Below are 18,988 nucleotides of genomic sequence, written 5' to 3'. Positions count from 1 at the left end.
TCTACTATAAATAGAAAAAAGTTAGTCAAAAACAACTAAAAATAGAAAAAATTAGCTGGACATGATGGTGTGTGCCTGCAGTCTCAGCTACTCAGGAGGCTGAGGCAGCAGGATCACTTGAGCCCAGGAGTTTGAGATTGCTGTGAGCTAGGCTGACGCCATGGCAGTCCAGCCTAGGCAACAAAGCAAGACTCTGTCTCAAAAAAAAAAAAAAAAAATTACACAATTGCATTTCAAATATAGCATTGATCCTTAATTCAAATCACTATAGTATTTTACTTTGCATCAGGCCACTTATCTCTTGCCTATGCTAGGTTATTAAAGAAAGCCATTGCAAAATTGACTTTTGGAAGGCACTATATATATATATGGGCAAAGAGAAAAAATACTTTTGTGTTCATAACTAAATACTTCAGAAGAAGAAGAAAAATAGAAGATGGATGATTTAGGGAGAAAAGTACTTTACATTCTTCATTTTTATATAGACTTTAGTTATTAGAGCAGTTTTAAGTTCACAGCAAAATGCAGAAGGCATTGGTTTGAATGTTTGTCTCCTCCAAAACGCATGTTGAAGCTTAACCCCCAATATGGCAGAATTGAGAGGTGGGATCTTTAAGACGTGATTGGGTCACGAGGGATCTGCTGTCATGAATGGGTTTATGCATTCATGGATTAATGGGTTATCATGGGCTTGGGACTGGTGGCTTTATAAGAAGAGTAAGAAAGGCCTGAGCTAGCACATTAAGCCACCTTGCCATGTGATACACTGTGCTACTTTGGGATTCTGCAGAATCACACTAGCAAGAATGCCTTTACAAGATGCAGCTCCTTGACCTTGACTTCCTGGCTTCCATAACTGTCAGAAATAAGTTCCTTTTCTTTATAAATTCCCCAGTTTCAGGTATTTTGTTACAAGAACAGAAAACAAACTAAAACAAGCATGAAGTGCATAGACGTACATAAAGTCAACAGGAATAGCCTTTCTGAAGAAGCGATTTTTTATTTTAGACTTGAGACTGAAAGAAGCCAACCATTCAATGTCGGAGGATTCCTCAGAGAAGAAGCAACCTGTAAAAAGTCCTGTTTAATGGGAACAGTTGTAGGGCATTTTGTGAGCTAAAAGAGGCCAGTATGCCATGAACAGAGAGAATTAAATGGGATAAGAGATTTGTTGATAAGCTGAAGCCTTATTATTCATGCTCAGGTATTTATATTTTATTCTGATGGTAAAGAGATATTATTGACACTATTTAAGAGACTCAGACATTTATCAGCATCAGAATCATTTCTTAGAGCAGCAGTCCCCAACCTTTTTGGCACCAGGGACCAGTTTCATGGAAGACAATTTTTCAAGGAACAGGAACGGGGGGTCGGGGGGAGGTGGAGCTCAGGTGGTGATGCAAGTGATGGGGAGCTGCTGTAAATACGATGAAACTTCACTCGCTCTCCTGCCGCTCACCCTTGGTTGCTTCTTTGTTGCTAGTCTCATGTCTAAATTTAAAGCATAATCAGTGGTCCGTAACCTTTTTGGCACCAGGGACTGGTTTCATAGAAGACAACCTTTCCATGGATGGGGGTTGAGAGGGAGATGGAGCTCTGCAGCTGGTTCCTAATAGGCCATGGATCGGTACTGGTCCAAGGCCCAGGGGTTGGAGATTGCAGTCTTAGAGAATACAAATAAGAACAAAACAAAAACATACCCAGGACTTAGTCCTATAGATTGTTTCAGTCCTTTACAAATACCTCTGTATAGTTTAAACAAATCTCCAGATGATTCTTATTCACACTTAAATCAGTGCTTCACTGATTTGACTCTAGGACTTCACTTCTCACAAACCCCACCTCCACTCTTGGACTCCATTATCCCTGTGTTTCCCTTGCCTTTTTTCAAACTGTATGAAAGTATAATCTGTTTCATGACACAAATCAGCTTAATAATGATAGGGAATAATAGCAGTATAATATGGAAGATGGTTAGTTAATAGGTAATTTTTCTAGTCCAGTGGAACCAGCTTAGTAGAGGTACATTTATAACATTCAACAGATAAGGCAAAAGCCTTCAAATCGATGCTTTATTGTCAAAGAGCTCTTTTATCTTTATTTTAATAAAATTAATAAGTGCCTGTACCCAGGGCTCCTTCCCAAGAGGCATATACCATCCACCTTGAGTGGTCCCCTAGCTAAAGGTAGGCTGCACTTTACCCTGTTCCCACTTTATTGGTGTCCTCACTGGCTCAGGGGTTTATTTTCATGTGCAATATCTCAGGACTTGGTTTGTTTTTGTGTATTTTAATATCCATGAAGCCATGCTGAGCTGCCTTTTAGGTTATCCCTTGAGATATCAACTATTAGATTTCTTAGTGTTATGCTGATAGAGTTGAGTGGTCTGTTCCAGTCCTATTTTTCTTATAAATCCAATTATTTTTGGGGTGTATTTTGTAGAAGATACGCTTCTTTAGGTACAGTTATGTGGTATTGTAGCAGAAATGCCTTTGTTTGGGAGATATCTAATTGATTCACTTGTAATAGGCATTTTAAGTGTCTTTTATTTCTCTATAGAAGTTTTCTTGCTTCTGGAATAGGAAAATAGCATGTGTTTGCTTTCTTGTTTTCTTTCAGATTTGGAATCCAGATATAGGACCAATACTTTATCTCCAGAAAAGGACATTTATGAAATATGTTCATTCCAATGGGATACAATGGAAAGAATTAAAAGCTATAGCCTTGAGGGCTCCATTTTTAGAAATGATTGGGAATGCAAAAGCAAGATTGAGGGGCAAAAGGAACCACAAGAGGGATATTTTGGGGAAGTCAAAATTACCTCTGAAAAAATGACCACTTACAAAAAGCACAATTTTCTTGCTGACTATCAGATAGTTCATAATGGAGAAAAGTTATATGAATGTAAGGAATGTAGGAAAACCTTCATTCGTCGCTCAACACTTAGTCAACACCTGAGAATTCATACTGGTGAGAAACCTTATAAATGTAAGGAATGTGGGCAGGCCTTTAGACAGCGTGCACACCTTATCCGACATCACAAACTTCATACTGGTGAGAAACCCTATGAATGTAAGGAATGTGGGAAGGCCTTTACAGTGCTCCAAGAACTTACGCAACATCAGAGACTTCATACTGGTGAAAAGCCCTATGAATGCAAGGAATGTGGAAAGTCCTTTAGAGTACATCAGCAACTGGCTCGACATCAGAGAATTCACACTGGTGAAAAACCCTATGAATGTAAGGAATGTGGAAAGACCTTTAGACAATGTACACACCTTACTCGACATCAGAGACTTCATACATCTGAGAAACTCTATGAATGTAAGGAATGTGGGAAAGCCTTTGTATGTGCTCCAGACCTTAGAGTACATCAGAAAATTCATTTTGGTGAGAAACCTTATGAATGTAAGGAATGTGGAAAGGCTTTTAGAATATGCCAACAACTTACTGTCCATCAGAGTATTCATACTGGTGAGAAACCATATGAATGTAAGGAATGTGGGAAAACTTTTAGATTAAGGCAACAACTTGTTCGCCATCAAAGAATTCATACTCGTGAGAAACCCTATGAATGTATGGAATGTTGGAAGACCTTCAGTAGTTACTCACAACTTATTTCACATCAGAGCATTCATATTGGTGAGAGACCTTATGAATGTGAAGAATGTGGAAAGGCTTTTAGGTTGCTCTCACAGCTTACTCAGCATCAGAGTATTCATACTGGTGAGAAACCTTATGAATGCAAGGAATGTAGAAAACCTTTTAGACTGCTCTCACAACTGACTCAGCATCAGAGTATTCATACTGGCGAGAAACCTTATGAATGTAAGGAATGTGGTAAGGCTTTTAGACTTTACTCATTTCTTACTCAACACCAGAGAATTCACACTGGTGAGAAACCTTATAAATGTAAGGAATGTAAGAAGGCCTTTAGACAACATTCACACCTTACTCAACATCAGAAGATTCATAATGGAATTTAATACAAGAAAGCCTTCAAATGTATATTATGTTACAAAACATCTCAAAATTCATTTTTTGAGAAAATTTGTGCTCAAAACTAAACATAAGAAATTTTATATTAAAGAAAGAATACATTGCTTTAAAAGCCTTCTGTCACCATTTAAACACTATTTTCAGCAAATTCCTATGAAATATTAATGTAATGAATGTAGTAAAATCTTTAGCCTTATCTATCATTATCTCCATTTCACTATTTTATTACCAGTATGATATTATTAGACAAGATACTTAAACTTTTGTGCCTCATTTTGCTCACTTGTAAAATGGTAATAGTACTTATGCATTAGTTATTTATTGCTGTGTAATAAATTACCACAAACTTAGTAGCTTAAAATAATACACACTTAATATCTTATAATTTCTATGGATCAGGAATCCAAGCATGACTTAGTTGGGTCTTCTGCTTCAGGGTCTGTCACAAGGTCTCTGTTACAAAGTTTTAGCTAGGGCTGAGGTCTCATCTGAAGGGTTGAATGGGAAAGGATCCACATTCAAGCTAATATTGTTGCTCGAATTCATTTCCTTGAGGCCTGTTTTACTGAGATTCTCGGTTTCTAGCTGGCTGTTGGCTGAAGGCTGACTCTACAGTTCCTTGCTGCAGTGGTCTCATCAGCTTGGCTGTTTGCTTCATCAAGGCATACAAGCCAAGAATGTGATAGAATCTGCCAACAAGATGGAAATTACAATATTGTGTAATCTAATCATGGACGTGACATCCTATCACCTTTGCTATCTTCTCCTGGTCAAAAGTAAGTTACTAGGCCAGCCCACACTTAGGGGATTACACAAGAGTGTGAATACCAGGAGACAGGATCATTGGGGGCCAATTTAGAGTCAGTCACACTTTAATAGGATTGTTAGTAAGTAGTTAATAATTAGAACAACAGTCCCATAGCATGTATTCTGTAAATATTATCTGTAATTGCTATTATCATCATTAGTATTAGTGAATTCATATGAAAGGAATATCCTATAGAAGTAATCAATGTATTAGTATAAATGTCTCCTATCACCTCTCAGAACTTATTAAACATAAGATAATTTATTCTAGGTAAAATCTAGATTGTAGTGAATGTAAAAAGTTCTTCATCACTTGAGCTGCATCAGAAATTCCATACTAAAAAGAAACCCTATGAATCTCATGAATGTGATGTTAAGAGTACAATTATTGAAGAATCAAGAGGGAACTATCTATGAAATGATTTTCCCATAATTCCAAAAAGCAAAAGGCTTACAATCTTTATTGTCTGACCACAGTTCAAGATGAACTAGAAACTATAAAAAAGATGCCATAAAATAAGCTAACCACTTAGGAGTTTAATATTGTCTGTACACATTTGTGTGTATGTAAAACTCCTGTGTGAAAGGAAGAAAACATTATTCCATTACAGTCAATTACTTTTTTTTTAATTTTTTCTAATTTCAGCATATTATGGGGGTACAAATGTTAAGGTTACGTATATTGCCCATGACCCTCCTCCCCCGAGTCAGAGCTTCAAGTGTGACCATCCCCTAAACGTTGCACATCTCACTCATTATGTTTGTATATACCCATCCCCTCCTCCCCCCTCCCTGACACCCAATAAATGTTTTTCCTGTGTCCACTTAGGTGTTGATCCATTAATACCAATTTGCTGGTGAGTACATGTGGTGTTTGTTTATCCATTCTTGAGATACTTCACTTAGTAGAATGGGTTCCAGTTCTATCCAGGAAAATACAAGAGGTGCTATATCACCATTGTTTCTTAAAGCTGAATAGTACTCCATGGTATACATATACCACATTTTATTAATTCACTCATGAATTAATGAGCACTTGGGTTGTTTCCACAACTTTGCAATTGTGAATTGTGCTGCTATAAACATTCAAGTTCAGGTGTCTTTTTCATACAGTGACTTTTGATCTTTTGGGTAGATGCCCACTAGTGGAATTGCTGGATCAAATGGTAGATCTACTTGTATCGCTTTAAGGTATCTCCATATTGCTTTCCACAGAGGTTGAACTAGTTTGCAGTCTCACCAGCAGTGTAGAAGTGTTCCTATCTCTCCATATCCATGCCAACATTTATTGTTTGAGGACTTCAATCAGTTACTTTTTGATGCTCAAATTGCCCTATCTTCAACCAGTAGGAGTTGTTTTTAGTTGAGTTTTTTAACATCCCACCAACAGTTTGATAGATTATTTCATTATACCTGCACAATTTTGACAACTATGGAAGATGCTAGGATACCAACTCATCACTCTTAAAATCAATAAGAGGAAAAATGAGCATTTATTTTCTTTTTCCCATATGAATCAAATTTAAGAATCACCAAAAGTTCATCAAATTCAATATTTTTAATTTAAAGGTCCAATACAGAAAGAATAAAATTAGAAAAATCACCATTTTCTAGACCCTAATGGAATATAATAGGTCCAGAAAACAATCTTCAAAAGTGTAAGATTTTCCTTTTTTTTTTTTTGAGACAGAGTCTCACTTTGTTGCCCAGGCTAGAGTGAGTGCCGTGGCATCAGCCTAGCTCACAGCAACCTCAATCACCTGGGCTCAAGCAATCCTACTGCCTCAGCCTCCCGAGTAGCTGGGACTACAGGCATGTGCCACCATGCCCAGCTAATTTTTTTTCTATATATATTTTAGTTGGTCAATTAATTTCTTTCTATTTTTAATAGAGATGGAGTCTCGCTCAGGCTGTTTTTGAACTCCTGCCCTCGAGTGATCCGCCCGACTCAGCCTCCCAGAGTGCTAGGATTACAGGCACGAGCCACCATGCCCGGCCAAAAGTGTATGATTTTCATAGTGAGAATTTTGTGATGAATTTATAAAGTGGCCCTCCTCTGAACCCTTTGATTAGTTTTAGCCTCAGTAGAAATGGAACTATTACACACTGTGCACCTCCTGACATAATGCAATAGGAAGTACACACTACTACCTATGAAGCCTTATTGCTGGAATAATGAGTGAAAGAATCAGAGGAAGCTGAAAAAGTGCAGTCATCCCTCGGTATCTGCTAGGGTTTGGTTCCAAGACCACCCCCCCATTGATAGCAAAATCTGTTGATGCTCAAGTATATTAAAGGGCACAATATATTTATGTATAACTTAGGCACATCCTCCTGTATACTTTAAATCATCTCTAAATTACTTATACCTAATGCATTATAAATGTTATGTAAATAGTTGTACTGTAATTTTATTTTATTTTTTTTTATTTTTTGAGTATTTTCAATTTGCAGTTGCTTGAATCTGCAGATATGGAGATGGCACCACAAGGAAGAGGCCAATCAGATCCAGAATGTATACAATTCTACAGAACAAATGACCTGTTTTCTTCAACTAATGAGTGACATAAAAAAAAAAAAAAAGGAAGGACAACAACCATTATCAGATTAAAAGGGACTTAAGAGACATCAACTAAACTTAGTATGTAGGCATTACTTGGACCTGGTTTGAACAAAACAGAAGACATTTTGGAGACAGTATGGGAAATGTGGACAGGGACTGCATATAAGTGATATTTAGAAATATTAATTCTGTTAGGCATAATGTCAATGTGTTTATAAAAAAAAATCTTATCTGTTAGGCTTACATGCTTACATATGAAATAATATGTATCAGATTTGCATTAAAATAGTCCAGCAAAAGAAAAATAATTGGCAAAAAATGCTGGAAACTAGATTGGTAAAATGTTGATAATTATTGGAGTGGTTTGTTCATGAGAGTTCACTGTTCTAATATTCCTACTTTTGTATGTGCTTGAAATTTCAGTAATAAAATATCTAAAATCAAAACCAAAATTATAGACTACTTAGAAATGGATGCCAGCATATCTAACCTTATCAGATGTCACCAAAGTTCTATGGGAAATTAATGCCCTTTAATGCACTAAGGAAATTTCACTTGTGGATCCAGTCCTCATCTTCACTTATGCACAGTGCCAACACAGGGTCTGTTGTATAGATGAATGTGTTGAAGGAATGAATAAGCATTTGTGTCAAGAAACAGTACAAAATAAACACAAGTAAAGAGAAGCCAAGTAGAGTAAAAAGTAGAAATTAAAAGAATAGACAATAGGAGACTTGATCCAATATTAATAATGACTAGATTTTGGCAGGTCTAATTACAGAAAATAAAATGAAAGATAATATATTTAGAGCATTAACAATGATAAGATACAACTATAGATTGATTATCAAGGAGATTTTTTTAAAAAATAAGGTAATACTATACACACACATGCACAAACATATATTCATTCCAGTACATGTAGAAATTTGGAGGGATTATATTTTTTCTATAAGAATGTTACTGTAATTGACTCAATGCTGTAAAACCCAAATAGATTAACAAATGTGTGTGCATATGTGTAAATTCTCTATTAAAGAAAAAATCTGATACTTGTGCAGGTGAAAGCTTTAAGGAATAGATAATCCTTAACAAGGTTTTACCAGTTAATTCTGCAAAGCTAAAATAATCCTAATAACGAACTGGATGAAATAGCTTCTAAAAAGCAAAATCCAGACCAGTTTTATTTATGAAGATTCTGTTCTTCATGATTCTAAATGAGGTACATTTAGAATTTATTAGAGCCTGTAGTCCCAGCTACTCGGGAGGCTGAGACAGGAGGATCATTTGAGCCCAGGAATTTGAGACCAGCCTGGGCAAGAACAAGACCCCATCTCCTAAAAACAGAAAAAATTAGCTGGGAATTGTACACCTCTAGTCCCAGTTATGGGGGAGGCTAAGGCAGGAGGATCGCTTAAGTCCAGGAGTTTGAGGTTGCAGTGAGCTATGATGCTGCCACTGAACTCTATCCAGGGCAACAGAGTGAGACTTTGTCTTTAAAAAAAAAATGAGAAAATAATGATGTCTTAAAGACTTCAGGCAGTTCAAAGAAGTATTACTGGAAAAAGAAACAGGAGTAAAAATATCCTATGCCATGGAATTTTTAGTAAAGATGATATCTGTTTAATTAATCCTACTGTATTTCCATTCTCCTTGAAAAGAAGTCTTATCTGTATAAGAATACTCAATAATATGACCTATAAATTTTAATATCAAATATATTTCAAATAGGCTGGGCACAGTGGCTCATGCCTGTAATCCTAGCACTATGGGAGGTGGGGGCGGGCAGATTGCTCAAAGGTCAGGAGTTTGAAACCAGCCTGAGCAAGACCCTGTCTCTACTATAAATAGAAAGAAATTAATTGGCCAAGTAATATATATAGAAAAAATTAGCTGGGCATGGTGGCGCATGCCTGTAGTCCCAGCTACTCGGGAGGCTGAGGCAGCAGGATTGCTTGAGCCCAGGAGTTTGAGGTTGCTGTGAGCTAGGCTGATGCCACGGCACTCACTCTAGCCTGGGCAACAAGCGAGACTCTGTCTCAAAAAAAAACAAAAAAACAAACTGGGCTCAAGCGATCCTCCTGCCTCAGCCTCACAAGTAGCTGGGACTACAGGAATACACCACCATGCCCAACTAATGTTAAGTTTTTGTACAGGAATATCTCACTGCATTGCCCAGGCTGGTCTCTAGTTCCTGGCCTCAAGTGATCCTCTTGCCTCAGCCTCCCAAAGTGCTGGAATTACAGGCATGAGCACTGTGCCTGGTCCATGTTTTGTTTAAATGATGGCCTGTATGCAATAGAAAAAATATACAATAATTTCAAATAAATACTTATTTTGCATAGGAATACATGTGTATAATTATTATATATGATATTATTATGGGAGTTTTAAAATTTGTTTCATGTACTTGTGTTTCAGGTTATCTCTTTAAAAAGTTGGTTGTCTTATTATCCCATGCCCATTTAAGATTTAAATGAGACTCCTAGATTGCTGTGTTGCAAACTACATTTCCCAGGCGTTTTAGGTTGTCTTCTTTCCCTATATTTCATATGAAGTGAAAGGAGTAAGAGTAAGAGAATTTGATAAAGATATATGCAAAAGGAAATGAAAACCAATAATCTATAAGTGCCTCTTCTGGGTTCATCAAATATTCCCTATTCAAGTTTCTTTTTAATTGATTCTTACCAGTTTCCTAAGTTCTTGTGTAGTTGTCTAGAGAAGTGAGTCTTAAGGCCAAATTTCAGTTAAAGAAAAGATGTCTCCCTTTCTAATCCAGAAACCTTGTCTTATAGGTCATATTTTTTTAAACAAGTTCTGCTACCTTTCCATTATTCAAGTGTCCTTCAGATTTCCACCTCTTTAGTAGACAAGTGTTCCCCAATATTCCTCTGCTATAACCAAATTTCTCTGCTGTATTTCAGAATATAGGTCTCTGGGCCCTATTTGCTTTGGGAGATAAGTACTGATATGCAACAAAAATCTTTAGTATTATTTAATAGATACTTCAAAAAAACATGTAAGAATGGCCAATAAGCACATTAAAAAATGCTCAACATCATTATCATGGAAACACAAAATAAAAGCACCAAAAAAAAATAGCTAAATTAAAAATATTAATAATACCAAATGTTGGTAAGGATGTGGACCACATAGACCCTCTCCTGGAGTCCCAACCAAGAGCCAGCAATCTTGCCTGAAGGCAAAAGAGCTCTCTGAGAAGGGAAAACAGCCCCACCTTCATTCAAAAACTCAGACGACTACAACTCCCCCACCTGCACCTACCAATTCCTAGTCCTGTTTTCCACGTGAAAGCAGAAGCAGCCAAAGGGTTCTTTATCCACTCATCAGTTGATGGGGACTTAAGTTGATTTCATATTTTTGCTATTGTGAATTGTGCTACAATAAACATTTGGGTGCAGGTGTCTTTTTTATAAAATGACACGTTTTCCTTTGGATAGACACCTAATATTGATATTGCTGGATTGAACAGTAGGTCTACTTTTAGTTCTTTAATTCCCCTATTATTTCCATAGGGGTTGTCTCACCACCACCAACAGTGTAGAAATGTTCCCTTTTCACCACATCTGTGCCCACATCCATTGTTTTTTGACTCTAATAATGGTCATTCTGACTGGGGTAAAATGGCATCTCATTGTGTTTTCAATTTACATTTCCCTGAAAATCAGTGAAGTTGAGCATTTTTTCATATATTTCTTGGCCATTTCTCTATCTTCTTTTGAAAAAAACATGTTCATTCATTTTGCCCACTTTATGATGAGGTTCATTGGGGTTTTTTCTTGTTGATTTGTGTGAATTCTTTGTAGATTCTGGATATTAGTCCTTTGTTGGATGTTTACTTTGCAAATATTTTCTCCCAGTTTGTAAATTGTCTATTTAGTCTGTTGAATATTTCCTTTGCTGTGCAGACACTTTTTAGTTTAAGTCCCATTTACTTATTTTTGTTGGTATTGTATTTGTTTTGGGGGTCTTAGTCATAAATGTTTTTCCTAGGCCAATGTCCAGAAAAATTTTCTTACATTTTCTTCAAGAATTGTTATAGTTTCAGGTCTTTAATCCACCTTGAGTTAACTTTTTTATATGGTGAGAGATAGGTTTGAATGTTTGATATTTAATCAAAAATTTGAAAATACAATGGTTGAATTTTTTTCCATTTGAAAAAAACTATAAACTCACAGATTCAGTAAGTTCAAAGAACCCTAAGCACGAAACATGAAAACTACCTTAAGGTTCATCATGTTCAAATTGCTTAAAACTAAGATGAGAGAGGAAATATTAAAAGTAGAGAAAAAATATTCATTATATACAGAGATACAAAGGTAATGATGATACCAGTTTTCTACTTAGAAACAATGCAATGTATAATACAGTGGTACAACATATTTAAACTCCTGTGAGAAAAAAGTTATGTTGCAACCTATAATTCTTAGTGAAATCTAATTTACATAGAAGGTGAAACAAATACTTTTTCAAACAAAAAACCCAAAAAAACTGAAACAGTGCATCACTAAGAAACTTGCAATATAAAAAAAGTTAAAGAAAGTCCTTGAAATAGAAAGAAAACGATAACCTGATAAAAACCTCGATCTATTTAAAGGAAATAGGAGACTGGAAATGGTAATACATGAACAACTGTCACGTGGTCCTCTTCCGTTGGGAAGAGCGTCTCCTCGCGGTAGGAGGACATTCCTACGCCTGCGGGTCCCAGTAGGCCCTGAACTCACCGGGGCCTTCACAACCCCAGGCAGCAACCGTGAGGAAAACAGATTTCCCGAAGCCACACAGCGGAAACGGGGAAAGGGGCTCACCAGTGGGAAAACTAACAGCTAACTGGAAAAGACCTCCTCACCTCCCCACAGCGCTTAAGACACAATTCTCCGGCCGGGCGCTGTGGCTCACGCCTGTAATCCTAGCTCTTGGGAGGCCGAGGCGGGCGGATTGCTCAAGGTCAGGAGTTCAAAACCAGCCTGAGCAAGAGCGAGACCCCGTCTCTACTATAAATAGAAAGAAATTAATTGGCCAACTGATATATATATAAAAAATTAGCCGGGCATAGTGGCGCATGCCTGTAGTCCCAGCTACTCGGGAGGCTGAGGCAGAAGGATCACTGGAGCCCAGGAGTTTGAGGTTGCTGTGAGCTAGGCTGACACCACGGCACTCACTCTAGCCTGGACAACAAAGCGAGACTCTGTCTCAAAAAAAAAAAAAAAAAAAAAAAAAAAAAAAAAAAAAAGACACAATTCTCCTACCACACACAGACAGCAGACAACCAGACACACACACACACAAACCCCACCCACAGAATGACACAGACAGACACACACACACTGGCAGCTCCTGGGCTGCGGTGTTCTGCCCGCTGCGAGGAAGCCCCGCTGGGAGCAGACCCGCCCAGGGCCACACTGGCAGGCCAGCCCCGCAGGGCACAGGGGGCACAACGTCGGGGAGACTCACATGCCCCGCGGCCGGGCAGGCGTGAGGCCACGACGGATCCCGCGCTAAGCCCCGGCGGCTCCCGACCAGGTTTCTTGGGCCCGCTCTGCCCTCCGCCGCTCCCGGGCTCCCGTGTACCGTGGCCTCGACGGCTCGAAAGGGCAGGCCATGGCCCAGCACCGAGACATGGCCACAGAGGTCTGCCTCTCCCCAGGGCCTCAGGGACACGGTCCCTAGGCAACCGGTGACGCCGGGCGCCAGACCCGTGACACGCGCATGCGTGATTGTGAGGCGGCTGGGCATTCCGGAAGTGAGGCTTTGGCCGCCATGCCGCCTCACGCAGGCAGTGGAGGGCCATTGTGATGGAGCCTGTGCTTTGCATGCGGTGTCTAGGAGCGGGAAAAAGTCTCTGGTGGGGACCGAGGGCCAGACCCTAACCGTCCTGTCCTCAAGACCTCTTGGAGCCGAGCTCTGAGTCTGTTCCGGTTCAAGACCCAGCTTTCCGGTGAGTGAAGAATACCTGCTTCTGGCTCCTTGGGATACGTCACGTTAGACGGTGTGGGCAGGTGCGGGCTCACATGGTGGTGGGGGTGAACTGTGGCGAGGGGGCCTGGCGTTGTTGGGTCACCTCACGTTACCAGAGTCCCCAAGGGCGGGGGTCAGCCGACAACTCACCGATCCTGGTGTCTGCTGCCTGCCTCTGTGGGACCAGGGCCTACCAGCTATTGCCCTGTTCTCAAATGCCAGGGGCTCTGGCTTGTCCCCACTGCTGCTCAGCAAAGGGGGAAACACTGAGCTAGGCAAGTCTGAGGGACTGCAAAGGTGACCGCAGCGAGGCCACTGGGGGAAACGGGATCCCAGAAGGGCAGATGGAGCGGACCGGGCCTTTCAGAAGCAGGTCTCGGCTATTCCCAGACTGACAATGACCACAGGTCTGCTCCCAAGGAGCACTGAATGCCAGGAGCAAGTCAAGTAGAAGCTAAGCATACCTGGGATCACACAGGCCCTGTGCTGGAGTTCCTGGGAAGATCAGGGATTCCTGTGCCTCTACTCACCCAATCCTTAGTTCCTTCTTCTCCCTGAAAGGGTTCTGTGGTATGACCCGGGCCCACGCCCTTGCCCCCAGGAACATGGTATGTAAGTGCATACCTCCCAGGCCCCATCAAGAAAGGGTAAAGTGGAGATGAAAGGAAACACCACATTTATTCGAAGGCAAAGGCCTGCCACTTTGGGCTACATCTCAACCAATGTGAATCACCCAGCCATCTGAAGGAGCATTTTATCCGAGGGTTCCCCTGTGGGCACAATCTATAGAAAACCAGATCTGCCTGATAATCTGGCATGTTTACCCAGTCAAAAAAATGTATAGAGAAGGGAATCCTCATTATCGTTATACCCAGGAATATTGTCCTGGATGAACTGTTAGAAGTATTCAGTTCATAAGGTGGATGCAAAAGAAGAAAAATCTATGCCCATGAAAAAGTTTCAGGGCAACAACTGACAGTTGATGTGGGAGAGCTGGGAGCCCACACAGGAAAAATCACGTGAAGAGGGAAGGAGAACAAAATGGGTGAGGTATTCCCAAGGCCAAAGTTTCATTGAAACATACTGTTCCTTCCGTATGCTCTGCTTCTTAATCCTCAGGCCATGGAGTGTGTAGATGTGACCACCAGAGGAAAAGGGGAAGGGAGATAGCATCACCTCCCTTGACATCTCTCTGTACCTGTCCTGCACGCTGAGAATGGGTTCCTTCTGAGGTTTCTGTCCTCAATTGTGATGTGGTCTTCTTATGTTGGGAAAAGCGGCCCCACCTGTGGGAAAGTTACTCCTATGCCTGCTGGTCCCAGTCAGCTCCCCAACTCACCCAGGCCTTCACAAACCCATGCAGGAATTACACGGAAAACTGATTTCTCTAGGCCACACAGCCCACAGGGAAACAGGAGAAGGGGCTCAGCAGTGGGAAAGCTAAGTTGAAATTAGCCCCGCCCACAGCACACAAAACACATTCCTCACACCATATACAAACAACAGACTAATACACACACACACACACTCTTCTGACAGAATCACTCACACACAAACACTTAGGCACACACATGCACACTCAGGCAGCTCCTGAGGCTGTGGTGTTCTGCCCCCTGCAAAGAAGCCCCATTTGGAACAGACCAGCCCAGGGCACACTGGCAGTCAGCCCACTAGGGCACAGTAGCCACAACTTTGAGGGAGACTCACATACATAGCAAGGAGGCAGGCATTAGGCAGCGATTGATCCCTCAGTGAGTCCCCCTGGCTCCAGTGATAATGTTGTAGGTGACATACTTATGTTACTTCTTTGTATGTCATGCTCCAACTTGCATGCACCATTGCCATTTTTCAAGAATTGTTGCTGGACTCACTCAACTTTATCACTTTGTGGTTCTGATGGGATGTAGCTCATTAAGGGCAATTTAGGATGCATGGTGACTGGTTACATAGCCTAATATTCTGTCCCTTCAGCATCCTGTATTACACCCAGATATTATTTTGAAAAAGTGTGTAATTATCTGTTTTAGATGACATTTATTATAGAACACCAGGATTCAATATTCTGTTTTTCTGACTGAGGCTTGCCATGAACTGCACACTGCATCATATTCTGTCAGTCATATCTTCAACATTATACTGTATTCCAGATCATATGAGTCAAGTGTAAGGGCTATTTTCCCCTCAACCAGGACCTACCCTTTTCTGTTCTAGGTTCCACTCAAAGCTTGGTGCTTTGTCACTCTGTATTAGGGTATTCTAAGGTGTTAAATACATTGCTTTTAGGTCACAATGAGATCTACCTGGAATTGTGCTTTCTTCTTTATGGTAGAGGATACATAATACACAGTTTGTCTTTTACTTTGGAGGGGTTGTCTTAGTATGCCCCTGACCACTGGATCCTGAAAACTTTACTAATGTGACAGACCTGTGAATCTTTGTAGATTTTTCTCTTACCATTCGGGAAACCCCTAACTTAAGGCTTCTAGTATGCATGACATCATTTGCCCCTGCTGTCTTATTAGATTTATGTCATCAAGGTAATTGATTATTGTGATGTTCTTCAGGGTATATATAGTCCAGAGCTCTTCATACTGTATTTTGACAGAGGTGGTGAAATCATCAATATTTTTTCTCTCCCTTACAAACTGTTTCTGGTTTCCTTTCCTGATTTGGTAGAAAAGAATACAGTCATTCAAATCAATGGATATATATGATATACTTGAGTCCATATTAATCTGCTATAGTGAAAATAACACTTCCAGAGGCTATTACTTGGTAGAGCTTGCAGTAGTCTACAGCCATTCTCCAGTAACATCCACCAGAGTAGTACATAAAATAGGCATATGATAGTGAGATATAATACTGAACACCAAAGTTACATCCTTTAGATCTTTAGGGTGGCATTAATCTCTGCCATCTCCTTGGGATGTGATAGCAGGTTTTGAGTTACCATTTCTAGTTTGAGGGGACAGGGATAACCTCAGACTTCCACTTGGTCTTTTCCACAATGATAGTCCTTATACTACAGGCCAAAGACCCAGTATGTGGAGTTACTCCAACTCCCAAGTATCCATAAAATGACAAACAGATGGTATATGGACCCAGTAGGACCACTGTAAGCTAGACTTTGGCCAAGAATCCATTTAATCCCTAATCCCTAGATACTCTTGTTCTAACATACTTGCCATGATGATGCTTTGGGTCTCTGGGTATCATTGTCAACTCAGACCCTTTATATGGTGGTGTTTGAAGTGTCTGGATGTTCTCCTTTTCCCAGTGTACAGCTGCTAAAGTGAATGGCCATCGTTCTCTGAGGCAGGAAGACCTAAGATGTCCCTCAGTGATCTCTGACTCCTGGCATTCATGCCATTGTGTAATCTCCTCCCTGTGAATGTGAGCTGACTTAGTAACTTGGTTCTACCCAATAAAATATGTCAAAAGTTATAGGCCACTTCCATTATTAAGTAACAAAAGTTTGTAACTTCCTACTTGGTAGCAGACTCTCTCTATTGACTCTCCCTTTTGCTGGCTTTGATGAAGCAAGACTCCATATTGGAGAAGTATACATGGTAATGAACTAAGATTGGCTTCTGGCCAAGAACCAAAAAGAAACTGAGACCCTTATAGCCTTCAAGGAACTAAATAGCCAGCAAGGAACTAAATCATGCAAATAATCATGAGCTTGGAAGCAGATCCTTCTCCAGTCATGTCTCCAGGGAGGCCCTGGCCCACATCTTGATCATGGCTTTATGAGACGTTGAATTCAAAGACCCAGCAAGCCTGAGTTCAAACTCCTGAACCTCAGAAACTGCAAGATAATAACTGTGTATTGCTCTCGGGTGCTACATTTGTGGTAGTTTGTAACACAGCAATAGATAACTTCCACTCCTTGTTGAGCATTTGGTTGGTTACTTAGACCCAGTGGTTTTCTTCTCATTCTATTGTGAATTCTACTAACTTCTACTTTTACTTGCCTTTCCACAGTTCCTCTCAATTAAGGTTGGGATAGATAATCCCCAATGAAATGCAGGGAAATTTGAGAGTGGGAGGAATGCTGTTAGGAGATGATAAGAGAGGGGAGCCAGAGCCTCTCAACAAAGGCACAGAAGAATGGACCCATTATTAAGAAATTCTGATGGAAGGCAGAAAACTCTGTTAAGCTTTTGAGAAATAGAGGGTGAGGGTGTCAGAAATCAGTTCCCATGGCATGCACAAGTTAGGGAGTCAAATAAAAATGCCCACATTATTAGCAGGAACCTCAAAAGGCTACACACTCAGGAGAAGTAAACCATCGCTTGTGGATATTTGAGCTTGGGTTTAAGGGTGAACCATGCTCCTGGAAAAGACAAAAGTATTTTCAGTAGTAAGATATCTGTGATGGTTTTCAGCTTTTTCAACTTGGCTAAGCTATAAATTCTTCCCCCAGAATCTCCTTCTATATATGGTTTTGAGAGAAAGATGTCCAAAAGAGAAATTTGTATGGTATTTGGAAGGTGGAAGTGAAGCAGTACCATTACTTTGGAAAGTCTTCATGAATGAACAAGTGGCTATGTGGGGCATGTTCTCATGGCAAATAGCAGGAGCTGAGTCATAACATAAAAGCACATTTATAATTCTACCAAAAATGGCTAGGCATGGTGGCTCATGTCTGTCATCCCACCACTTTGGAAGGCCATGGTGGGACTTGAGCCCAGGACTTTAAGAGTTCAAGGTTACAGTAAGCTATGATAGCATCACTGCACTCCAGCCCGAGTAACAGAATGAGACCCTGTGTATTAAAAAAAAAAAAGCCACATGTGGTGGTGCATGCCTGTAGTCCTAGCTACTTGGGAGGCTGAAGCAAGAGAATCTCTTCACTTGAGCCTAGGAGTTCAAGGCTGCAATGAGCTAGGATTGCGCCACTGCACTCGAGCCTAGGTGACAGAGACTCTCTCCAAAACAAAACAAAAAGTTCTATCAAATGATTTCTATTCACATTCCATTGGCTAAATACAAAGTCCAGGATACTCTTCCCTAAAAGGGCGAGTTGCATGTTTGCCAACCAATAATTTAATCCATCACTTATCCTTGCTGTAGAACTTGAAACCAACCCTCGGGGTAGATGGGGGAAAGCCATCTTCAGGGAGATGCCACTATAACCTAAAACTTGCTGTGAAGCCACCCAAGTGTGTATGAGGGTAAGTTGCTGGAGGCTGGTGATGCTGGATGTTGCACACCACAGGAGCCAGATGCTGACAACGCTGCATGTGCTACAGGAGCATGACAAGAGCAAAACAAAACTAGGAAGAAAAGAACACTCCTCTAGTGTCCCCCCAGCACTCTAATGACAAAGCTTAACATCATGCCAGCTAGCAAAAGAGGAACATTTATGGAGCCCAGTTCTAATGCTCAGAGCAAGCAATGGAGGATTTAGAGCTGAGGGGCAATAACCTGATGGTTGGCACAGTGTTTTTAAATTCCTGGAATATATTAAAAATAAAGGTGGGTCAGATTTAGATCAATGATGAAAATGTGTCATATATCAAGGATTATAATTAATCCACTTTTGTCCACAGAATTTAAGAAATTTACCTATAATATTCCTGGAAGAATACAAAAGAAACTGATAGCAGTGGTTGCATCTGTGTAGGGAAAGTAAGT

General features: G+C 40.2%; 1 protein-coding gene across 1 annotated transcript in view; it reads left to right on the top strand.

The window, feature by feature from the left end:
* The window catches only part of LOC105876876 (uncharacterized), a 51,479-nt gene extending 42,305 nt beyond the window's left edge, over window positions 1-9,174 (top strand). The window contains exon 10 of the mRNA XM_075993435.1: window positions 2,620-9,174. Coding sequence (XP_075849550.1) covers window positions 2,620-3,986 — 1,367 coding nt within the window. The 3' untranslated portion in view covers window positions 3,987-9,174. The remainder of the gene's footprint in view (window positions 1-2,619) is intronic.
* Window positions 9,175-18,988: the final 9,814 nt, after the last annotated feature.

This window comes from Microcebus murinus, chromosome 16 (genome assembly GCF_040939455.1).
Source record: "Microcebus murinus isolate Inina chromosome 16, M.murinus_Inina_mat1.0, whole genome shotgun sequence".
Classification (NCBI taxonomy): domain Eukaryota; kingdom Metazoa; phylum Chordata; class Mammalia; order Primates; family Cheirogaleidae; genus Microcebus; species Microcebus murinus.
This window is presented reverse-complemented; position numbering and strand designations above follow the sequence as displayed.